At 42.4% G+C, this 17,766-nt stretch overlaps 1 protein-coding gene across 2 annotated transcripts in view; it reads left to right on the top strand.

The window, feature by feature from the left end:
• Positions 1-17,766, top strand: part of LOC130294680 (B-cell receptor CD22-like) — a 37,167-nt gene that overhangs the window by 4,782 nt on the left and 14,619 nt on the right. Inside the window, exons 1-4 of one of the 2 annotated variants that reach the window (XM_056544877.1) lie at positions 2,643-2,711; positions 12,993-13,085; positions 13,168-13,533; positions 16,227-16,514. In XM_056544877.1, the coding sequence (XP_056400852.1) occupies positions 13,043-13,085; positions 13,168-13,533; positions 16,227-16,514 (697 nt within the window). In that variant the 5' untranslated portion in view covers positions 2,643-2,711; positions 12,993-13,042. Of the gene's footprint in view, positions 1-2,642; positions 2,712-12,992; positions 13,086-13,167; positions 13,534-16,226; positions 16,515-17,766 lie in introns of those variants that run through there. The other variant, XM_056544878.1, reaches the window with a different exon arrangement.

Here is a 17,766-nt window from a genome sequence, read left to right as displayed (position 1 = left end):
GATGGACACTTTGAGAGGTGGCACTCGCTGGTGGAAAAGTCCTGCCGTGGAGACCAGGTCTGCAGCAGACCGGTAGTAGATGCCTCTGCCTCGTGAGGGTGGCGTGTGGTGTCAGTGCCAGCACCTGCAGGATGGGCTTTGATTCCACGGCTCGCTGAGGATTCACTCCGAACTAGATGTATTATGGACCGGAGCGGCAAGATCAACTGGGTCGTCTCCGGACCGGACCAGCAAGGCCACAGAAGTAAGTCCAGATAGAATTTAAGTGCCAAGTGCGGTCAGTGATAGTCCGCAAACTGACTAGACGCGTTTCAGGGTATATGAATGGACCCTTTCTTCAGTAGTTATAAATCTGTATACATTTATGGCATCAGCTGATTTGAAAACATTTTATGCTCCAGAAGTACCCCTTTTCAAATGTTTACAACTGACTACAATATCAGGAAGTATTACTTTACTGAGAGTAGTGGATGCATGGCACAGCCTTCCTGCAGAAGTGGTCGCTGTCAATACAGTGAAAGAGTTTAAGCATGGGATAGACTTAAGGCTATCTTTCCTATAAGATAGGGATAGGTATAAGGCTATCCTTCATATAAGATAGGGATAGGCATAAGGCTATCCTTCATATACGATAGGGATAGGCATAAGGCTATCCTTCATATAAGATAGGGATAGGTATAAGGCTATCCTTCATATAAGATAGGGATAGGTATAAAACTATCCTTCATATAAGATAGGGATACGTATAAGGCTATCCTATATATACGATAGGGATAGACATAAGGCTATCCTTGATATAAGATAGGGATAGGCATAAGGCTATTCTTCATATAAGATATGGATAGGTATAAGGCTATCCTTCATATAAGATAGGGATAGGCATAAGGTTATCCTTCATATAAGATAGGGATAGGTATAAGGCTACCCTTCATATAAGATAGGGATGAGTATAAGGTTATCCTTTATATATGATAGGGATAGACATAAGGCTATCCTTCATATAAGATAGGGATAGGTATAAGGCTATCCTTCATATAAGATAGGGATAAGTATAAGATTATCCTTTATATATGATAGGGATAGACATAGGGCTATCCTTCATATAAGATAGGGATAGGTATAAGGCTATCCTTAATATAAGATAGGGATAGGTATAAGGCTATCCTTGATATAAGATAGGGATAGGCATAAGGCTATTCTTCATATAAGATAGGAATAGGTATAAGGCTATCCTTCATATGGGATAGGCATAAGGTTATCCTTCATATAAGATAGGGATAGGTATAAGGCTATCCTTCATATAAGATAGGGATAGGCATAAGGTTATCCTTCATATAAGATAGAGATAGGCATAAGGCTATCCTTCATATAAGATAGGGTCAGGGACTAGCATGCACAATATTGGGCAATCTAGATGTGCCAAATGGTTCTTATCTGTTGACATATTCTCTGTTTCTAGGTTTTATAAGTATCATTTTGTTAAGATGAGACTTTTTGATGATTTTTTTATTTAAAAAATTCTGAACTATGAAGTGATCAAAAACCAGCAAATCTGTTGTTTGGCATTTTTTTTATGTTAAGGCCATTCCCTGTATTGGTTTCCTTAAATATGTTTTTGTTTTACATAATACATAAACATTTTTTTATTGATTTGAAATATTAGAAAAAGGGGGAGGGATATTTGAATTTTTATTAGACGAAGGATTTACTTATATTTTGAAAACCATTTTTGACCAATGATATCGGCGCTCTGCTTGTACAGTCTGCCTGAGGCAGACTGTATAAGGAGAGCACCAGTGGTGGGTATGGAAGTATTCAGGAGGCCTCTAGCCGTCACCTTAAAGGGGTACTCCGATGGAAAATGTTTTTTATTTTTTTTAATCAACTGGTGCCAGAAAGTTAAACAGATTTGTAAATTACTTCTATTAAAAAAAAAATCTCAATCCTTTCAGTACTTATTAGCTGCTGAATACTACATAGGAAATCCTTTTCTTTTTGGAACACAGGGCTCTCTGCTGACATCACGAGCACAGTGCTCTCTGCTGACACCTCTGTACATTTTAGGAACTGTCTCCTACTCTGGACAGTTCTTAAAGGGGTTCTAAACTGACCTGCCTTCCGGAGCTCCGCTCGCAGCGTCCGGAAGTTTATCACTCCGAACACTGTGTGCGAGCGGAGCTCCGGAAGGCAGGGCAGTGGAGAACCGCTTTAAAATGGACAGAGATGTCAGCAGAGAGCACTCTGCTCGTGATGTCAGCAGAGAGCTCTGTGTTCCAAAAAGAAAATAATTTCCTCTGTACTATTCAGCAGTTAATAAGTACTGGAAGGATTAAGATTTTTTAATAGAAGTCATTTACAAATCTGTTTAACTTTATGGCACCAGTTGATTTAAAAAAAAGTTTTTTACTGGAGTACCCCCTTTAATTAATCGGGAACACCATACTTTGCAGAAGAGGTCCTGATCAGACCCTTAACCCATCGGAACCTGTTGTTTTCACTTTTAGATTCCGCAGTTTATAATACACAGGAACGCGTTGTACTCTCCCTCAATCGTTCTCTATATCTATGAAACCAGAACAGCTTCAGTGTTACTAAGAAATATTCTCTTCTTGCAGTAGAGGATGTTGCACATTTTAGGAAATAACCAAGTTACTTCTTCAATTCCCTGAATTAGACAGCAGAGTTGTCTCTTTGTACTCGGGACTCGACATGTAAGTAATTCTTCATTATTTGTTATTATTAATCTATCAATTGTATATTATTTATCACATCTATAAGCAGAGCTCGTGTCCTGTAATATCCTGTATAGCTGTAACCACTGACCTCTAATACAGTGGAATTCCCTGATGTTATATACTACGGGCTCCTTGTACAGGTGACAAATTTGAACATTGCGCAAAAGTTCATTTCTTTCCGTCATGCAACTTAAAGGGGTACTCCGGTAGAAACCTTCTTTTTTTTTTTTCTTTTTTAATTGAACTGGTGCCAGAAAGTTAAACAGATTTGTGAATAACTTCTATTAAAAAAAATCTTTATCCTTCCAGTACTTATTAGCAGCTGTATGCTACAGAGGAAATTCTTTGCTTTTTTAATTTCTTTTTTGCCTTGTCCTGACACCTCTGTCCATGTCAGGAACTGTCCAGAGCTATGAGGATTTTCTCCTGCTCTGGACGGTTCCTGAGACGGACAGAGGTGTCAGCAGAGAGCACTGTGGACAAGACAAAAAAAATGAAATTAAAAAAGAAACAAATTTTGAGCATGCAGCTGCTAAAAAGTACCGGAAGGATTAAGATTTTTTAATAGAAGTAATTTACAAATTTGTTTAACTTTCTGGCACCAGTTGATAAAAAAAAAAAAGAAATTCCACCGGAGTACCCCTTTAAAAGGTGAAACTAATCTATGAGAGAAGAAACATGAGAAAAAAAGGAGACTGCACTCACTGTCCAGTGATCAATATTTTACTTGAGTCCGTAAGGCATAATATAGTACATGTGAAGCAGGCGAAGAAGAGCTGGAGGCAGAGGTGATAGCTAGAGATGAGCGAACTTACAGTAAATTCGATTCGTCATGAACTTCTCGGCTCGGCGGTTGCTGACTTTTCCTGCATAAATTAGTTCAGCTTTCCGGTGCTCCGGTGGGCTGGAAAAGGTGGATACAGTCCTAGGAAAGAGTCTCCTAGGACTGTATCCACCTTTTCCAGCCCACCGGAGCACCGGAAAGCTGAACTAATTTATGCAAGAAAAATCATCAACCGCCGAGCCGAGAAGTTCGTGACGAATCGAATTTACTGTAAGTTCGCTCATCTCTAGTGATAGCTCCTCTGCTATTGAGAAAGGGGTCTCCCTGAAACGCGTCTAGCCCAGTACCCTCCACATACGGACCACCGCTAGGACTTCCAACTGATCATCAACAGCTGGAACCCCCATTATCGGGACCACTGCAACAAGACGTGCGCATGCCATACCGCACACCTACTTTGCCTGCAGCCACTCACCGTTTTGCTCACTGACTCCGGTCTCAAGACCAAGCACTCATTTGTGCCCCACCCACCGCGCAGGCACATCCACCGTGCCGGCTGCCCAGCCGAGCCAGCCTACGACAAGGAGCCCAGCACACCAGGGGCTACCATCCCGGATTCAACGGAGCGGTGAGTGGTGCAGAAGCACCAACTATTAAACTATATTTGCCATCTGCTTGCAACAAAGTATCATCTTGGATTACAATATACAACTGCTACAATACATAACTGCTACTGTTCTCCAAGCACTGCTGCTAATTATTCGGCTACAAGTGACTATTTAACCAAGTTCTACTAAGGCGGCTTCTGTATATTATTGTTATTTTATATTTTAACTATTGGTATTTTATTAGTCATCAGCAAGGGCCCTGCTGTGACTATTAATGATATTTAAGTTTTCATTTTTAATAAAGTACTAAATTCTAATTTATCCACAACTAGTCTGTAAATTCATATACCACATCTCACTGCTACCTATTGTCTCCATACCTATTCCCATTCTATCAGGTCTAAACACAATATTCTTAACATTTTATCTGATTTTATATTCTTATTTTTATCTCTGTTACTATAAGTATATACCTTGAGGTCTGCAATCCTTCGTATTTTTTTTATATATTTTTTATAGTTTGGACATTTCCGCATGCAGCGATACCACATATGTTTATTTTTTTTTCCAAAGTTTTTTTTTTTAATGGGAAAAGGGGGGTGATTCTTATTTTTATTAGGGAAGGGGTTAAATGACCTTTATTAATTTTTTTTCACACTTTTTTTTTTTTCAGCTCCCCCTGGTGGCTATTACACTGCACACACTGATCTGCTACACAGATCATTGCCGTGCATTAACACGGCAAAGATCAGTGTTATTGGCGGTCAATTGCTCAAGCCTGGATTTTAGGCTTGGAGCAATGAATCACCGATCAGACGCGATGGAGACCTACGCTCGCATTCTTGCTGATCAGGACGTAGCGATTTTACCGTGATGGTACCGATCAGCCCGACTGAGCTGTCAGGAAGCTTTTACTTTCATTTTAGACGTGGCGATCAACTTTGAACTTTGAAAGTTTCACCTGTATATTCCTTGTATGTGACGCTGAACTGACATTGTCCATAATATGTAAGAGAGAAAATATGAGAACCGTAAATTAATTGTGTTATAAGGGTTTAATTGTATCTATCTGCATTATTAGGCAGCAACAAGTAATGGTAAAGGGAAACCGAGGACATGACACTGCAATGCACGATGGGTAGAACTATGTAAGGAAGAATTTCTGAAGAAATTTTGTTGCATGTGCCTCATTGCACTAATAGTGTCTCTGAATTAAAAGTTTTTTTGTTTTTTTTTGAGAAACAACCTCATTTTCACTTTGCAGTGGTCCCTAGTTCACAACATGCAACAAATCTATACTTGTGTATAAAAAGTTGCATATGCCTTAAAGGGGTACTCTGGTAAAAGACATCTTATCCCCTATGCATAGGATAGGGCATAAGTGATTGCAGCGACTCCAACCGCTGGGACCCCCGCAATCCCCTGCACGGCACCCCCCTGCAGGGGGCGCTCTGCATCAGATTACTGTCAACCACAGCACAGAGCTGTGGAAACCTTCCCCCTCCATGCATCTCTATGGGAAAGTCAGAGATACACGAATACTGAACATAAATATTCAGAACGACGGGGCGCTGGGCAGGAGATGGCGGAGGTCCCATCGGTCAGATCCCCCGTTATCAGAAACTTATCCCCTATCCTTGGACGAGGGATAGAATGTTTTCTATCAGAGTTCCCCTTAAAGAGTCGCACAACTACAACAAGTCAAATAGGATTTACCAAATAGGCAAACCAAAACATTTCCTACTTCTGCAAACCAATAAATAATCCTGGTTTTGTTAATATTGTTCTAATGCCTTTCTGTTCTGTAACCTTTGTCATCAGGTCCATATAGGTGTCCAATATTTTTCATTTTGTTCTAATTAAATGAGGAACCTACTAACGATCTATTTTTCCTTATCTAAGATTCCGGGAAACATGCTGGAACACACACTTTGCCCAAATTTACGTTAACAAATTATTTTGTTAATGCAGCTGGTGCGGCTTAATGTAGTACCCCAGCAATTATTTTTTTTTACAAAATTCCTATTGTGTCAGGTATAAATAAAAAACACTACATAATGCTGCAGTAAGCGATTTGCACGAGTTGCAAATGTATTGGCTGAGTGGCTAATGTATTTAACCCAACATCAGCAAGAAGTACTGGTGTCATGTATAGTCACTGAGCAGTGGTGTCATGTATAGTCACTGAGCAATGGTGTCATGTATAGTCACTGAGCAGTGGTGTCATGTATAGTCACTGAGCAATGGTGTCATGTATAGTCACTGAGCAGTGGTGTCACATATAGTCACTGAGCAGTGGTGTCATGTATAGTCACTGAGCAGTGGTGTCACATATAGTCACTGAGCAGTGGTGTCATGTATAGTCACGGAGCAATGGTGTCATGTATAGTCACTGAGCAGTGGTGTCACATATAGTCACTGAGCAGTGGTGTCATGTATAGTCACTGAGCAGTGGTGTCATGTATAATCACTGAGCAGTGGTGTCATGTATAGTCACTGAGCAGTAGTGTCATGTATAGTCACTGAGCAGTGGTGTCATGTATAGTCACTGAGCAGTGGTGTCATGTATAGTCACTGAGCAGTGGTGTCACATATAGTCACTGAGCAGTGGTGTCATGTATAGTCACTGAGCAATGGTGTCATGTATAGTCACTGAGCAGTGGTGTCGTGTATAGTCATTGAGCAGTGATGTCATGTATAGTCACTGAGCAGTGGTGTCATGTATAGTCACTGAGCAGTGGTGTCACATATAGTCACTGAGCAGTGGTGTCACATATAGTCACTGAGCAGTGGTGTCATGTATAGTCACTGAGCAGTGGTGTCACACATAGTCATTGAGCAGTGGTGTCATATATAGTCACTGAGCAGTGGTGTCACACATAGTCATTGAGCAGTGGTGTTGTGTATAGTCACTGATCAGTGGTTTCACATATAGTCACTGAGCAGTGGTGTCATGTATAGTCACCGAGCAGTGGTGTTACGTATAGTCACTGAGCAGTAGTGTCCCATATAGTCACTGAGCAGTGGTGTCACATCTAATCACTGAGCAGTTGTCATGTATAGTCACTCAGCAGTTGTCATGTATACTCAGTGAGCAGTGGTGTCATGTATAGTCACTGCGCAGTGGTGTCACATCTAGTCACTGAGCAGTCGTGTCACATATAGTCACTGAGCAGTGGTGTCACATATAGTCACTGAGCAGTGGTGTCACATATAGTTACTGAGCAGTGGTGTCACATATAGTCACTGAGCAGTGGTGTCATGTATAGTCACTGAGCAGTGGTGTCATGTATAGTCACTGAGCAGTGGTGTCATGTATAGTCACTGAGCAGTGGGGTCATGTATAGTCACTGAGCAGTGGTGTCACATATAGTTATGCATGTCATGTATAGTCACTAAGCAGTGATGTCATGTATAGTCACTGAGCAGTGGTGTCATGTATAGTCACTGAGCAGTGGTGTCAAGTATAGTCACTGAGCAGTGGTGTCATGTATAGTCACTGAGCAGTTGTCATGTATAGTCACTGAGCAGTGGTGTCATGTATAGTCACTGAGCAGTGGTGTCATGTATAGTCACTGAGCAGTGGTGTCATGTATAGTCATTGAGCAGTGGTGTCATGTATAGTCACTGAGCAGTGGTGTCATGTATAGTCACTGAGCAATGGTGTCATGTATAGTCACTGAGCAGTGGTGTCATGTATAGTCACTGAGCAGTGGTGTCATGTATAGTCATTGAGCAGTGGTGTCATGTATAGTCACTGAGCAGTGGTGTCATGTATAGTCACTGAGCAGTGGTGTCATGTATAGTCATTGAGCAGTGGTGTCATGTATAGTCACTGAGCAGTGGTGTCATGTATAGTCACTGAGCAGTGGTGTCACATATAGTTATGCATGTCATGTATAGTCACTAAGCAGTGATGTCATGTATAGTCACTGAGCAGTGGTGTCGTGTATAGTCACTGAGCAGTGGTGTCATGTATAGTCACTGAGCAGTGGTGTCACATATAGTCACTGAGCAGTGGTGTCATGTATAGTCACTGAGCAGTGGTGTCACACATAGTCATTGAGCAGTGGTGTTGTGTATAGTCACTGTGCAGTGGTGCCATGTATAGTCACTGAGCAGTAGTGTCCCATATAGTCACTGAGCAGTGGTGTCACATCTAATCACTGAGCAGTTGTCATGTATAGTCACTCAGCAGTTGTCATGTATACTCACTGAGCAGTGGTGTCATGTATAGTCACTGAGCAGTGGTGTCACATCTAGTCACTGAGCAGTGGTGTCATGTATAGTCACTGAGCAGTGGTGTCACATATAGTTACTGAGCAGTGGTGTCACATCTAGTCACTGAGCAGTGGTGTCACATATAGTTACTGAGCAGTGGTGTCACATATAGTCACTGAGCAGTGGTGTCATGTATAGTCACTGAGCAGTGGTGTCATGTATAGTCACTGAGCAGTGGTGTCATGTATAGTCACTGAGCAGTGGTGTCATGTATAGTCACTGAGCAGTGGTGTCATGTATAGTCACTGAGCAGTGGTGTCACATATAGTTATGTATGTCATGTATAGTCACTGAGCAGTGGTGTCACATATAGTCACTGAGCAGTGGTGTCACATATAGTTATGTATGTCATGTATAGTCACTGAGCAGTGGTGTCACATATAGTTATGTATGTCATGTATAGTCACTGAGCAGTGGTGTCAAGTATAGTCACTGAGCAGTGGTGTCATGTATAGTCACTGAGCAGTGGTGTCAAGTATAGTCACTGAGCAGTGGTGTCATGTATAGTCACTGAGCAGTGGTGTCATGTATAGTCACTGAGCAGTTGTCATGTATAGTCACTGAGCAGTGGTGTCATGTATAGTCACTGAGCAGTGGTGTCACATATAGTTATGCATGTCATGTATAGTCACTGAGCAGTGGTGTCAAGTATAGTCACTGAGCAGTGGTGTCACATATAGTTATGTATGTCATGTATAGTCACTGAGCAGTGGTGTCAAGTATAGTCACTGAGCAGTGGGGTCATGTATAGTCACTGAGCAGTGGTGTCACATATAGTTATGTATGTCATGTATAGTCACTGAGCAGTGGTGTCATGTATAGTCACTGAGCAGTGGTGTCATGTATAGTCACTGAGCAGTGGTGTCACGTATAGTCACTGAGCAGTGGTGTCATGTATAGTCACTGAGCAGTGGTGTCACGTATAGTCACTGAGCAGTGGTGTCATGTATAGTCACTGAGCAGTTGTCATGTATAGTCACTGAGCAGTGGTGTCATGTATAGTCACTGAGCAGTGGTGTCATGTATAGTCACTGAGCAGTGGTGTCATGTATAGTCACTGAGCAGTGGTGTCACATATAGTCACTGAGCAGTGGTGTCACGTATAGTCACTAAGCAGTGGTGTCAGGTATAGTCACTGAGCAGTGGTGTCACATATAGTCACTGAGCAGTGGTGTCATGTATAGTCACTGAGCAGTGGTGTCATGTATAGTCACTGAGCAGTGGTGTCACATATAGTCACTGAGCAGTGGTGTCACGTATAGTCACTAAGCAGTGGTGTCAGGTATAGTCACTGAGCAGTGGTGTCACATATAGTCACTGAGCAGTGGTGTCACATATAGTCACTGAGCAGTGGTGTCATGTATAGTCACTGAGCAATGGTGTCATGTATAGTCACTGAGCAGTTGTCATGTATAGTCACTGAGCAGTGGTGTCATATATAGTCACTGAGCAATGGTGTCATGTATAGTCACTGAGCAGTGGTGTCATGTATAGTCACTGAGCAGTGGTGTCATGTATAGTCACTGAGCAGTGGTGTCATGTATAGTCACTGAGCAGTGGTGTCACGTATAATCCTTGAGCAGTGGCTGTTGGCTTTCATGACCAATGAAACCCCTATTTTATGGTGAACGTCCATGCCTAAATCTATTGCACATATTCTACCTCTAAATCTGTAAAAAAGAACTGTGTAGGCAAACAGTGTACCAACATCAAAGTTGATAAACGTCCCCCTTTCTTTTTCTAAATACGTGTTTTTTAAACAGTGTGCCTCCAACTGTTGCAAAACTACAAATCCCAGCATGCCCAGACAGCCAAAGGCTGTCTGGGCATGCTGGGAGTTGTAGTTTAGCAACAACTGAAGGCACACAGTTTAAAAAACACTGTTCTCAATGCTTCCAATTTAGTCACAAATATTTCCCCCATTTTAAAAGGTTCCTCTTGGTAACTTTTCTTTGAGGCAAACAATGTAACAATCTGACGACCTGGATGAACGTTTACATAAACGTAAATGTTACAATGTTACATAAACATAAAAATAAGTCTCAGTCAGAGGATACATTATTATTTGTAAACTCTAAATAAACTCTGGTTGACACAGTGCAGCACAGAGGATCAATGTGTCTATAAACATTGAGCGCCAATTTTTTTGGCATAAACTTTTAATTCTATCTTTGGTTTTTGATTTCATAAAATAAAATTAAAGCTATTTTTATTGGGAAAGAAAAGCATTACAATTTCTTAAAAAATAATTAATTTAATAAATAAATAAATAAATAAGACACCATACTCAGAGCATTCAGTGATTTGCAAAACTGCCACTGAGCCTAAAAATCCCCTAGAGGTATGTTCACACATACAGTATATACTGCATATTTTGCTGCATACTTTCTGCAGCTGATTTTCCTACCTATTTAAGTGAAGAAAATATGCAGTAAAATATGCAGCGTATAGCAATTAGATATACTGGCTGGCTGATGTATCCCCTTTTAATTTACGCAGAGCCACATGTGCTAAGAGGGACACTGGTCTGTGCTGCCCCTGGTGGTGGCTGTCATGAGCTACTCCCACACTTTCTCTCATTTAGAGGCTTCTGTGCTGCCCCCTAAAGGCACAAGTGCAGCCGAAGAGGAGCGGTAGATGAGGGTGTGTGCTGTCCTCAGTCATTTTGTGCCCTCTCAACCCCCAGGAGAAGCTGACAGCAAAAGCGATGAAGACAGTGTGTGCTGGTGCTGGTGGCACTGCCATCAGAACTTGTGGGGCCCCTTACACAGCCTAAGACCTGGGCCCCCAGTGGCCCGCACCCAAGTCTGACCCAGACCCCACCATGCAATTTTATTGCACCAGTGTATAAGGAGGAAATGTTGTCATCATACATACTACCAGTATACAAGGAGAAATATTATCACTGTACAAATTGCAATCATACTGTTACTGACCAAATCCTGTATACTGAGACCAATATTACCAATATTACCCGTATGCAAGGTGAAATATTATCATCGTTCATATTACCATCATACTTTTACTGACCAAATCCTGTATACTGAGACCAATATTACCAATAATACCAGTATACAAGGAGCAACATCATCACCATACATTTTACCATCATACTGTTACTGACCAAATCCTGTATACTGAAACCAATATTACCAGTATACAAGGAGGAATATTATCACCTTACATATTACCAACGTAATGTTACTGACCAAATCCTGTATACTGAGACCAATATTACCAATCATATCAGTATACAAGGAGGAATATTATCACTATACATATTACCATCATACTGTTACTGACCAAATCTTGTATACTGAGACCAATTTTACCAATAATACCAGTATACAAGGAGGAACATCATCACCATACATTTTACCATCATACTGTTACTCACCAAATCCTGTATACTAAGGCTAATATTGCCAATAATACCAGTATACAAGGAGAAATATCCCCCCCCCCCCCATATAGTGGTAGATAGCAGCTCTAGCAGGCTTTGCAGACCATATAAATAATCATATACAGTTGCTTATAGGGACGCTTTCCTAATTGGAGTTGTTCAGTGTCCTTTTTCTTTCCCATCCAGCGTCATGACGATTTCTTCCAGCCACAACTCATCTCCACAGAACCTGTCAAACAAATATTTTAGGTTCCTTTCTCCAGCACAATGCTACCTCTCCCCATGTGTATTGCCCCACTCAGTAATTGTGCCCACTTTGTGCCCCCATATAGTTGAAAGCCCATTGTAGGCCCCCCCCTATGCCAGCTTACCTGCTACATAGTTGTAGTGCTCCCTCTGTGCCAGCTTGCCCCTTCTATAGCTATAGGACGCCCTATATGCCAGTTTCCCCTATATTGTTATAGGGCCCCCTCTGTGCCAGCTTGCCCCATATATTATATATGAGGCAAGTTGGCACAAATGGGGCCCTGCAACTATAAAGGGGAAACTGGCACATAGGGGGTCCTATAGCTATATAAGGGGTAAGCTGGCACAGAGGGAGCACTACAACTGTATATGATACATCGTTACAGGGCACCCTCTGTGCCAGCTTGCACCCACTCTGCTGGCACCTCTGTCCATGTCAGGAACTGTCCAGAGCAGGAGAGGTTTGCTATGGGGATTTGCTTGTACTCTGGACAGTTTCTGACATGGACAGAGGTGTCAGCAGAGAGCACTGTGGTCAGACTGGAAAGGACTACACAACTTCCTCTGTATATATGCTGTATACAGCAGCTGATAAGTACTGGAAGGAATAAGATTCTTTAAATAGAAGTAATTTACAAATCTGTTTAACTTTCTGGCACCAGTTGATTTAAAAAAGAAAAATAATAATAATGTATTTCACCGGAGTAACCCTTTAAGCTTTCATCTAGAGCATATGAAATCATCCCCTTCTGACTGATTTTAGCCACATTTAATAGTGCTGTGTATCCCCCTCTAATATGTTATTTAGGTAAATCTGAGATAAATCTATCAATGAGTTTTCAATATGTTTCTTACATCATTTAGAGGTAAATACATAGCAATAGAATGTATACATGACAGTAACATGTGATAGTATCCTTTTACACATCTTACAGGGGTCTATGACTTGGTTTCCTGATTTAGTCGCTGACAAACCTCATACGGAATGGACGCTGTGAAGCCGGTTTATCTTCTCCTCATCTGTCAAGGTAAATAGTCTCACAATTACAGAATAATCCCATAGAATGAGATTCTGTGACCCCTGACCTCATGTCCTGTCATTGTCTCCAGGGTTCTATCTGGGATCTGTAGGTCAATATTGGACGATCCCTTCTACAATCACTGCTCTGATCGGCTCCTGTGTGGAGATTCCTTGTACATATTCTACCATCGGAAATTTAAGATCGTCTCCCACTGTATGGTACTTTTATGCTATAACAAGTTATCCAGAGATCCTAAACTCCGAGGACTCATCTTCAGTACGGGAGGAATACAGAGGTAGAACCTCACTGGTCCCAGGAGAGAAGAGCTGTACCCTGAGGATAGACCCTGTGAGGAGAGGAGATGGGAACAAATATTATTATCCAGGGATCACAAGAGTTAAATCTATAAATGCATATGAGAAACAATCTAAATCTGTAAATCTTATTATCACAGGTAAATATATAAAATGACTGATACCAGAAGCCACTGGGAATCTCCTCACTTGTCTTCTATCAGTCTGTTAATTGGTAACATATATATTTTTAAGGTCCACATAGACCGCAGGTCAGAGAACAGGGTCAGAATTCTGCCAACATCTGATTCCGTGGGATTTAAACCACTGGATTAAGAGAAGCTAAAACAAATGTGTAATTCCATTTCAGCATGGGTTTATGAGGGATTAGCTTTTATGAGGAGGTGAGCTCTACATTGGACCTGGGTAAATTTCTGGGTGTCTTATATTTTGGTTTCTCCCAGCCATTTGATACGGTGCCACATAAAAGGTTGATACATAAAATGAAATAGCTTGGGCTGGGGAAAATGTGTGTAAGTGGGTAAGTAACTCAATGAAAGGAAACTGAGGGTGGTTATTAATGGTGACTAATTATATTGGGTGACTGTTACTAGTGGGGACCACAGAGGTCCTATTGTTTTTAATATATTTATTAAAGGAGTACTCCGGCGCTCACTTTTTTCCTTTTATCCCGTCCGGACTGCAAAATAAAAGAAAACACACTTTCTCTTACCTGCCTACGAGCCCCCGGAGCTCCGGTACAGGTGTTCGGTCCCCGGGCTGTATTCTTCTTACTTCCTGTTAGCCCGGGATGTCACACGGAGCTTCAGCCTATCACTGGCCGAGGCGGGACATTGCTGCGGACGGTGATAGGCTGAAGCTCCGTGTGATGTGCCGGGCTAACAGGAAGTAAGAAGAATACAGCCCGGGGACCCAACACCTGTACCGGAGTGTACAAGAGCTCCGGGGGCTCGTTGGCAGGTAAGAGAAAGTGTGTTTTCTTTTATTTTGCAGCCCGGACGGGATTAAATAAAATAAGTGCGCGCCGGACTACTCCTTTAAAGGGTACTCTGGCCTTAATACATATTATACCTTATAAAAAGGGTAGGAGATAAGATGTCTGATTGTGGGGGTCCCGCCGCTGGGGACCCCCGCAATCTGTCATTCAGCCCCCATCTTTGCAAGCTCTCTGCAGCGCTGGAGGCTCCGAGTGTGCAGCGTGATGACCCCAGGGCCGGAGTATCGTGACATCATGACTCCGCCCCCGTATCATTTGGATAATGGATAAGATGTATTAGGGCCGAAGTACCCCTTCAATTACTTTAAAGAGGGATTTTACAGATGATACTAAGCTCTGAAAAGTGGTTGACACAATCGAGGACAGTGCACTGTGTATAGTAGATAACACAATAGAGGACAATGCACTGTGTATAGTAGATAACACAATAAAGGAGAACTGTGTATCAGAGATAACACAATAGAATACAATGTACTTTTTATGGTAGATAAGACTATGGAGGACATTGCACTGTGTATCGGAGATAACCAACATTGGAAGGGGCTCTTTACTTTAAAGGAGTACTCCGGAGCACTGGTACTTAAAAAAAAGTTTACCTCATCTGATAGCTCTTTCAAAGACCTTTCCAACAATACCAAATTTGGCCCAGCCATTCTCTTGTAATTGCCACCTGTAGCAGTAAGCAGCCATGTCATAAAGACTACATTTCCCATGATTTCCTGCGCAAGCTTCCTGTTAGCTGCTGCTCTCTCCCCCTCCTTCCCCCCCCCCCCACAGGAAATTATAATAAATTATAATATAGTGACGCCCACAGCTCCTTCCCTTGTGGTTATCTCCTCCCATCCTCCCCCTCCCAGCTCATCAGCCCTCTCCATGTGCCCACTAGCCCACTGATCCATGTGCCCACTAGCCCACTGATCCACCCATCCATGTGCCCACTAGCCCACTGATCCATGTGCCCACTAGCGCAGTGTTTCCCAACCAGGGTGCCTCCAGCTGTTGCAAAACTACAACTCCCAGCATGCTGGGAGTTGTAGTTTTGCAACAGCTGGAGGCACCCTGGTTGGGAAACACTGCACTAGCAGTGTCTCAAGAATGCCGCAGCACTACACAAATAGCGTAGGGCTAACATAGGCAGCAATAGGAGCCTAGCGTTAGCCCTACGCTATTTGTGTAGTACCGCGCATGCGCAGAATAAATTAACTTTGGGGGAGTAGCCGACTCCGGGCTGGGAGGCTGGCACAGCCCGCAGTGACTCATGGGAGTGATGAGTCACCGGGCGAAGATGGCGCCGGATTGTGAAGAAGACGCGGTCGAGCGTCATCAAAGGACCCAACTTCCGGCCAGATGGAAAAGCGAGGAGAAGTCCGGGAAGAAGCCGACATGGACAACGTGAGTATATTACAATGTGATATAACTTTTATTAATGCTTCATTTCCCCCATAAACAGGTTGCGTAGGAGTACTCCTTTAAGAGCAGTGACACTATAGAACTCCAGAAAGTATAAAGACATAACTTATACTACTCAATCCTTGCATTATGAATATGCATGGTGAGAACTGTCCCTTAGTCAATGGGAAGACAACCACATGTTAGGCAGCACTACTCTACTTAAAAAAATAACCAAAGTCTACACCGGTTAGGTTTCTAACATGCAGGTTGGCCATGCTATGTCAAAATAGTCTCGAGAGAACCTCAGAATTGTCTATGGTTCTTGGGTTAAAGAAGGTTACTAAACAGTATTTGTAGATTCTTAACAAACCTAATCTCAGACATATACCAATGAAGAACTGAGAATGAGTAATAGTGTATAAAGCTTTAAATACTATTCCACAGATACAATGAATGTTCAGCTTCATGGACCTGGAACTATGACTGAAGGAGAAGCCTCCACTATACGATGTTCTACAGATCACACATGTGGCTCCAGTCCTCCTACTATACAATGGAACAAACCCGGACGAGTTACAGAGGAGTCAGTGGAGATTACTTTAGGATACTGGAGAGAAGAATCAGAACTCACCTATATCCCTTCATATGTGGATGATGGGAGCGCTGTTCAGTGCACAGTTGTGTACCCTAATGGTCAAATAAATGAAATATCAGAAACACTGAACATTAACTGTACGTATTATACAGTAGCTAATTTGGTACCTTTGTCATCCACTTGTAGTAACATTAACAGCTGAATCTATTTTCCTCCTTCCCCCTGTGGCTCTGTATTTAAAAACCTCAAAGAATGTTCTGCTTACATTGTTAGTGTGTAGACTAGAGATGAGCGAACTTACAGTAAATTCGATTTGTCACGAACTTCTCGGCTCGGCAGTTGATGACTTTTCCTGCATAAATTAGTTCAGCTTTCCGGTGCTCCGGTGGGCTGGAAAAGGTGGATACAGTCCTAGGAGACTCTTTCCTAGGAATGTATCCACCTTTTCCAGCCCACCGGAGCACCTGAAGGCTGAACTAATTTACGCAGGAAAAGTCATCAACTGCCGAGCCGAGAAGTTCGTGACGAATCGAATGTACTGTAAGTTCGCTCATCTCTAGTGTAGACTTTAGCTGCATATTAAATTCCCACATTCTACAAGTTTTTAATTGTGTAATGCTTTGCATCAGCTGATGGCGACATCAGTTTTACCACACCTGACCTGGATAACCTTTGTCCTGCTTTACACATCAATGCTGACTGCTGCAGGGTTTTCCAAGCAGATGCAGAATTGTCTTCTGCCAGCAAAAAGGTGCTGGAGCAGTTAGTTGTATTTATTTATTTAATTAAATTTTCCCTTTCTTTTTTACAACAAGGACTATTTCAGGAAAAAGAAGAAAGAATATATGCTTTTTACTTAATAAATGGGATTAAAGATAGAACGTGGGGTGTTTTTAAAACCTGTGTGTGTACTTTTTCATACTTATTTTTGTCTTAGTAGTGGGAGCCATGTGACAGACAGTGTCCATTATTAAAGGGGTTGTGCGCTGCCCTAATTTTCGGAGCTCCGCTCACAGCGTCCAGAAGTTCATTAATCTGTGTGATGTCACACCCGGCCCCTCACCCGCCCCCTCGTGACATCACGCCCGCCCCCTCTACCAAAGTCTATGGGAAGGGGGCGTGACAGCGGTCGCACCCCCTTCTCATAGACTTTCGTTGAGGGGGCGGGCGAGACGTCATGCCCGGCGGCTGCGAACACGGAAGCCCGCAAACAGCGTTCGGAGTAATGAACTTCCGGACGCTGTGAGCGGAGCTCCGAAAGTCAGGGCAACGCACAACCCCTTTAAGCTGGGGCTAAGTATTAGCCTGTAATGTTTCTAACTCTACTCCCCCCTCCCCCCCCCCCCCATTTTACTTCTCTACCTACTGGCACAGGGGTCCTGTTTAGAA

Source organism: Hyla sarda, chromosome 10 (assembly GCF_029499605.1).
Source record: "Hyla sarda isolate aHylSar1 chromosome 10, aHylSar1.hap1, whole genome shotgun sequence".
NCBI classification, from domain to species: Eukaryota; Metazoa; Chordata; class Amphibia; order Anura; family Hylidae; genus Hyla; species Hyla sarda.
This window is presented reverse-complemented; position numbering and strand designations above follow the sequence as displayed.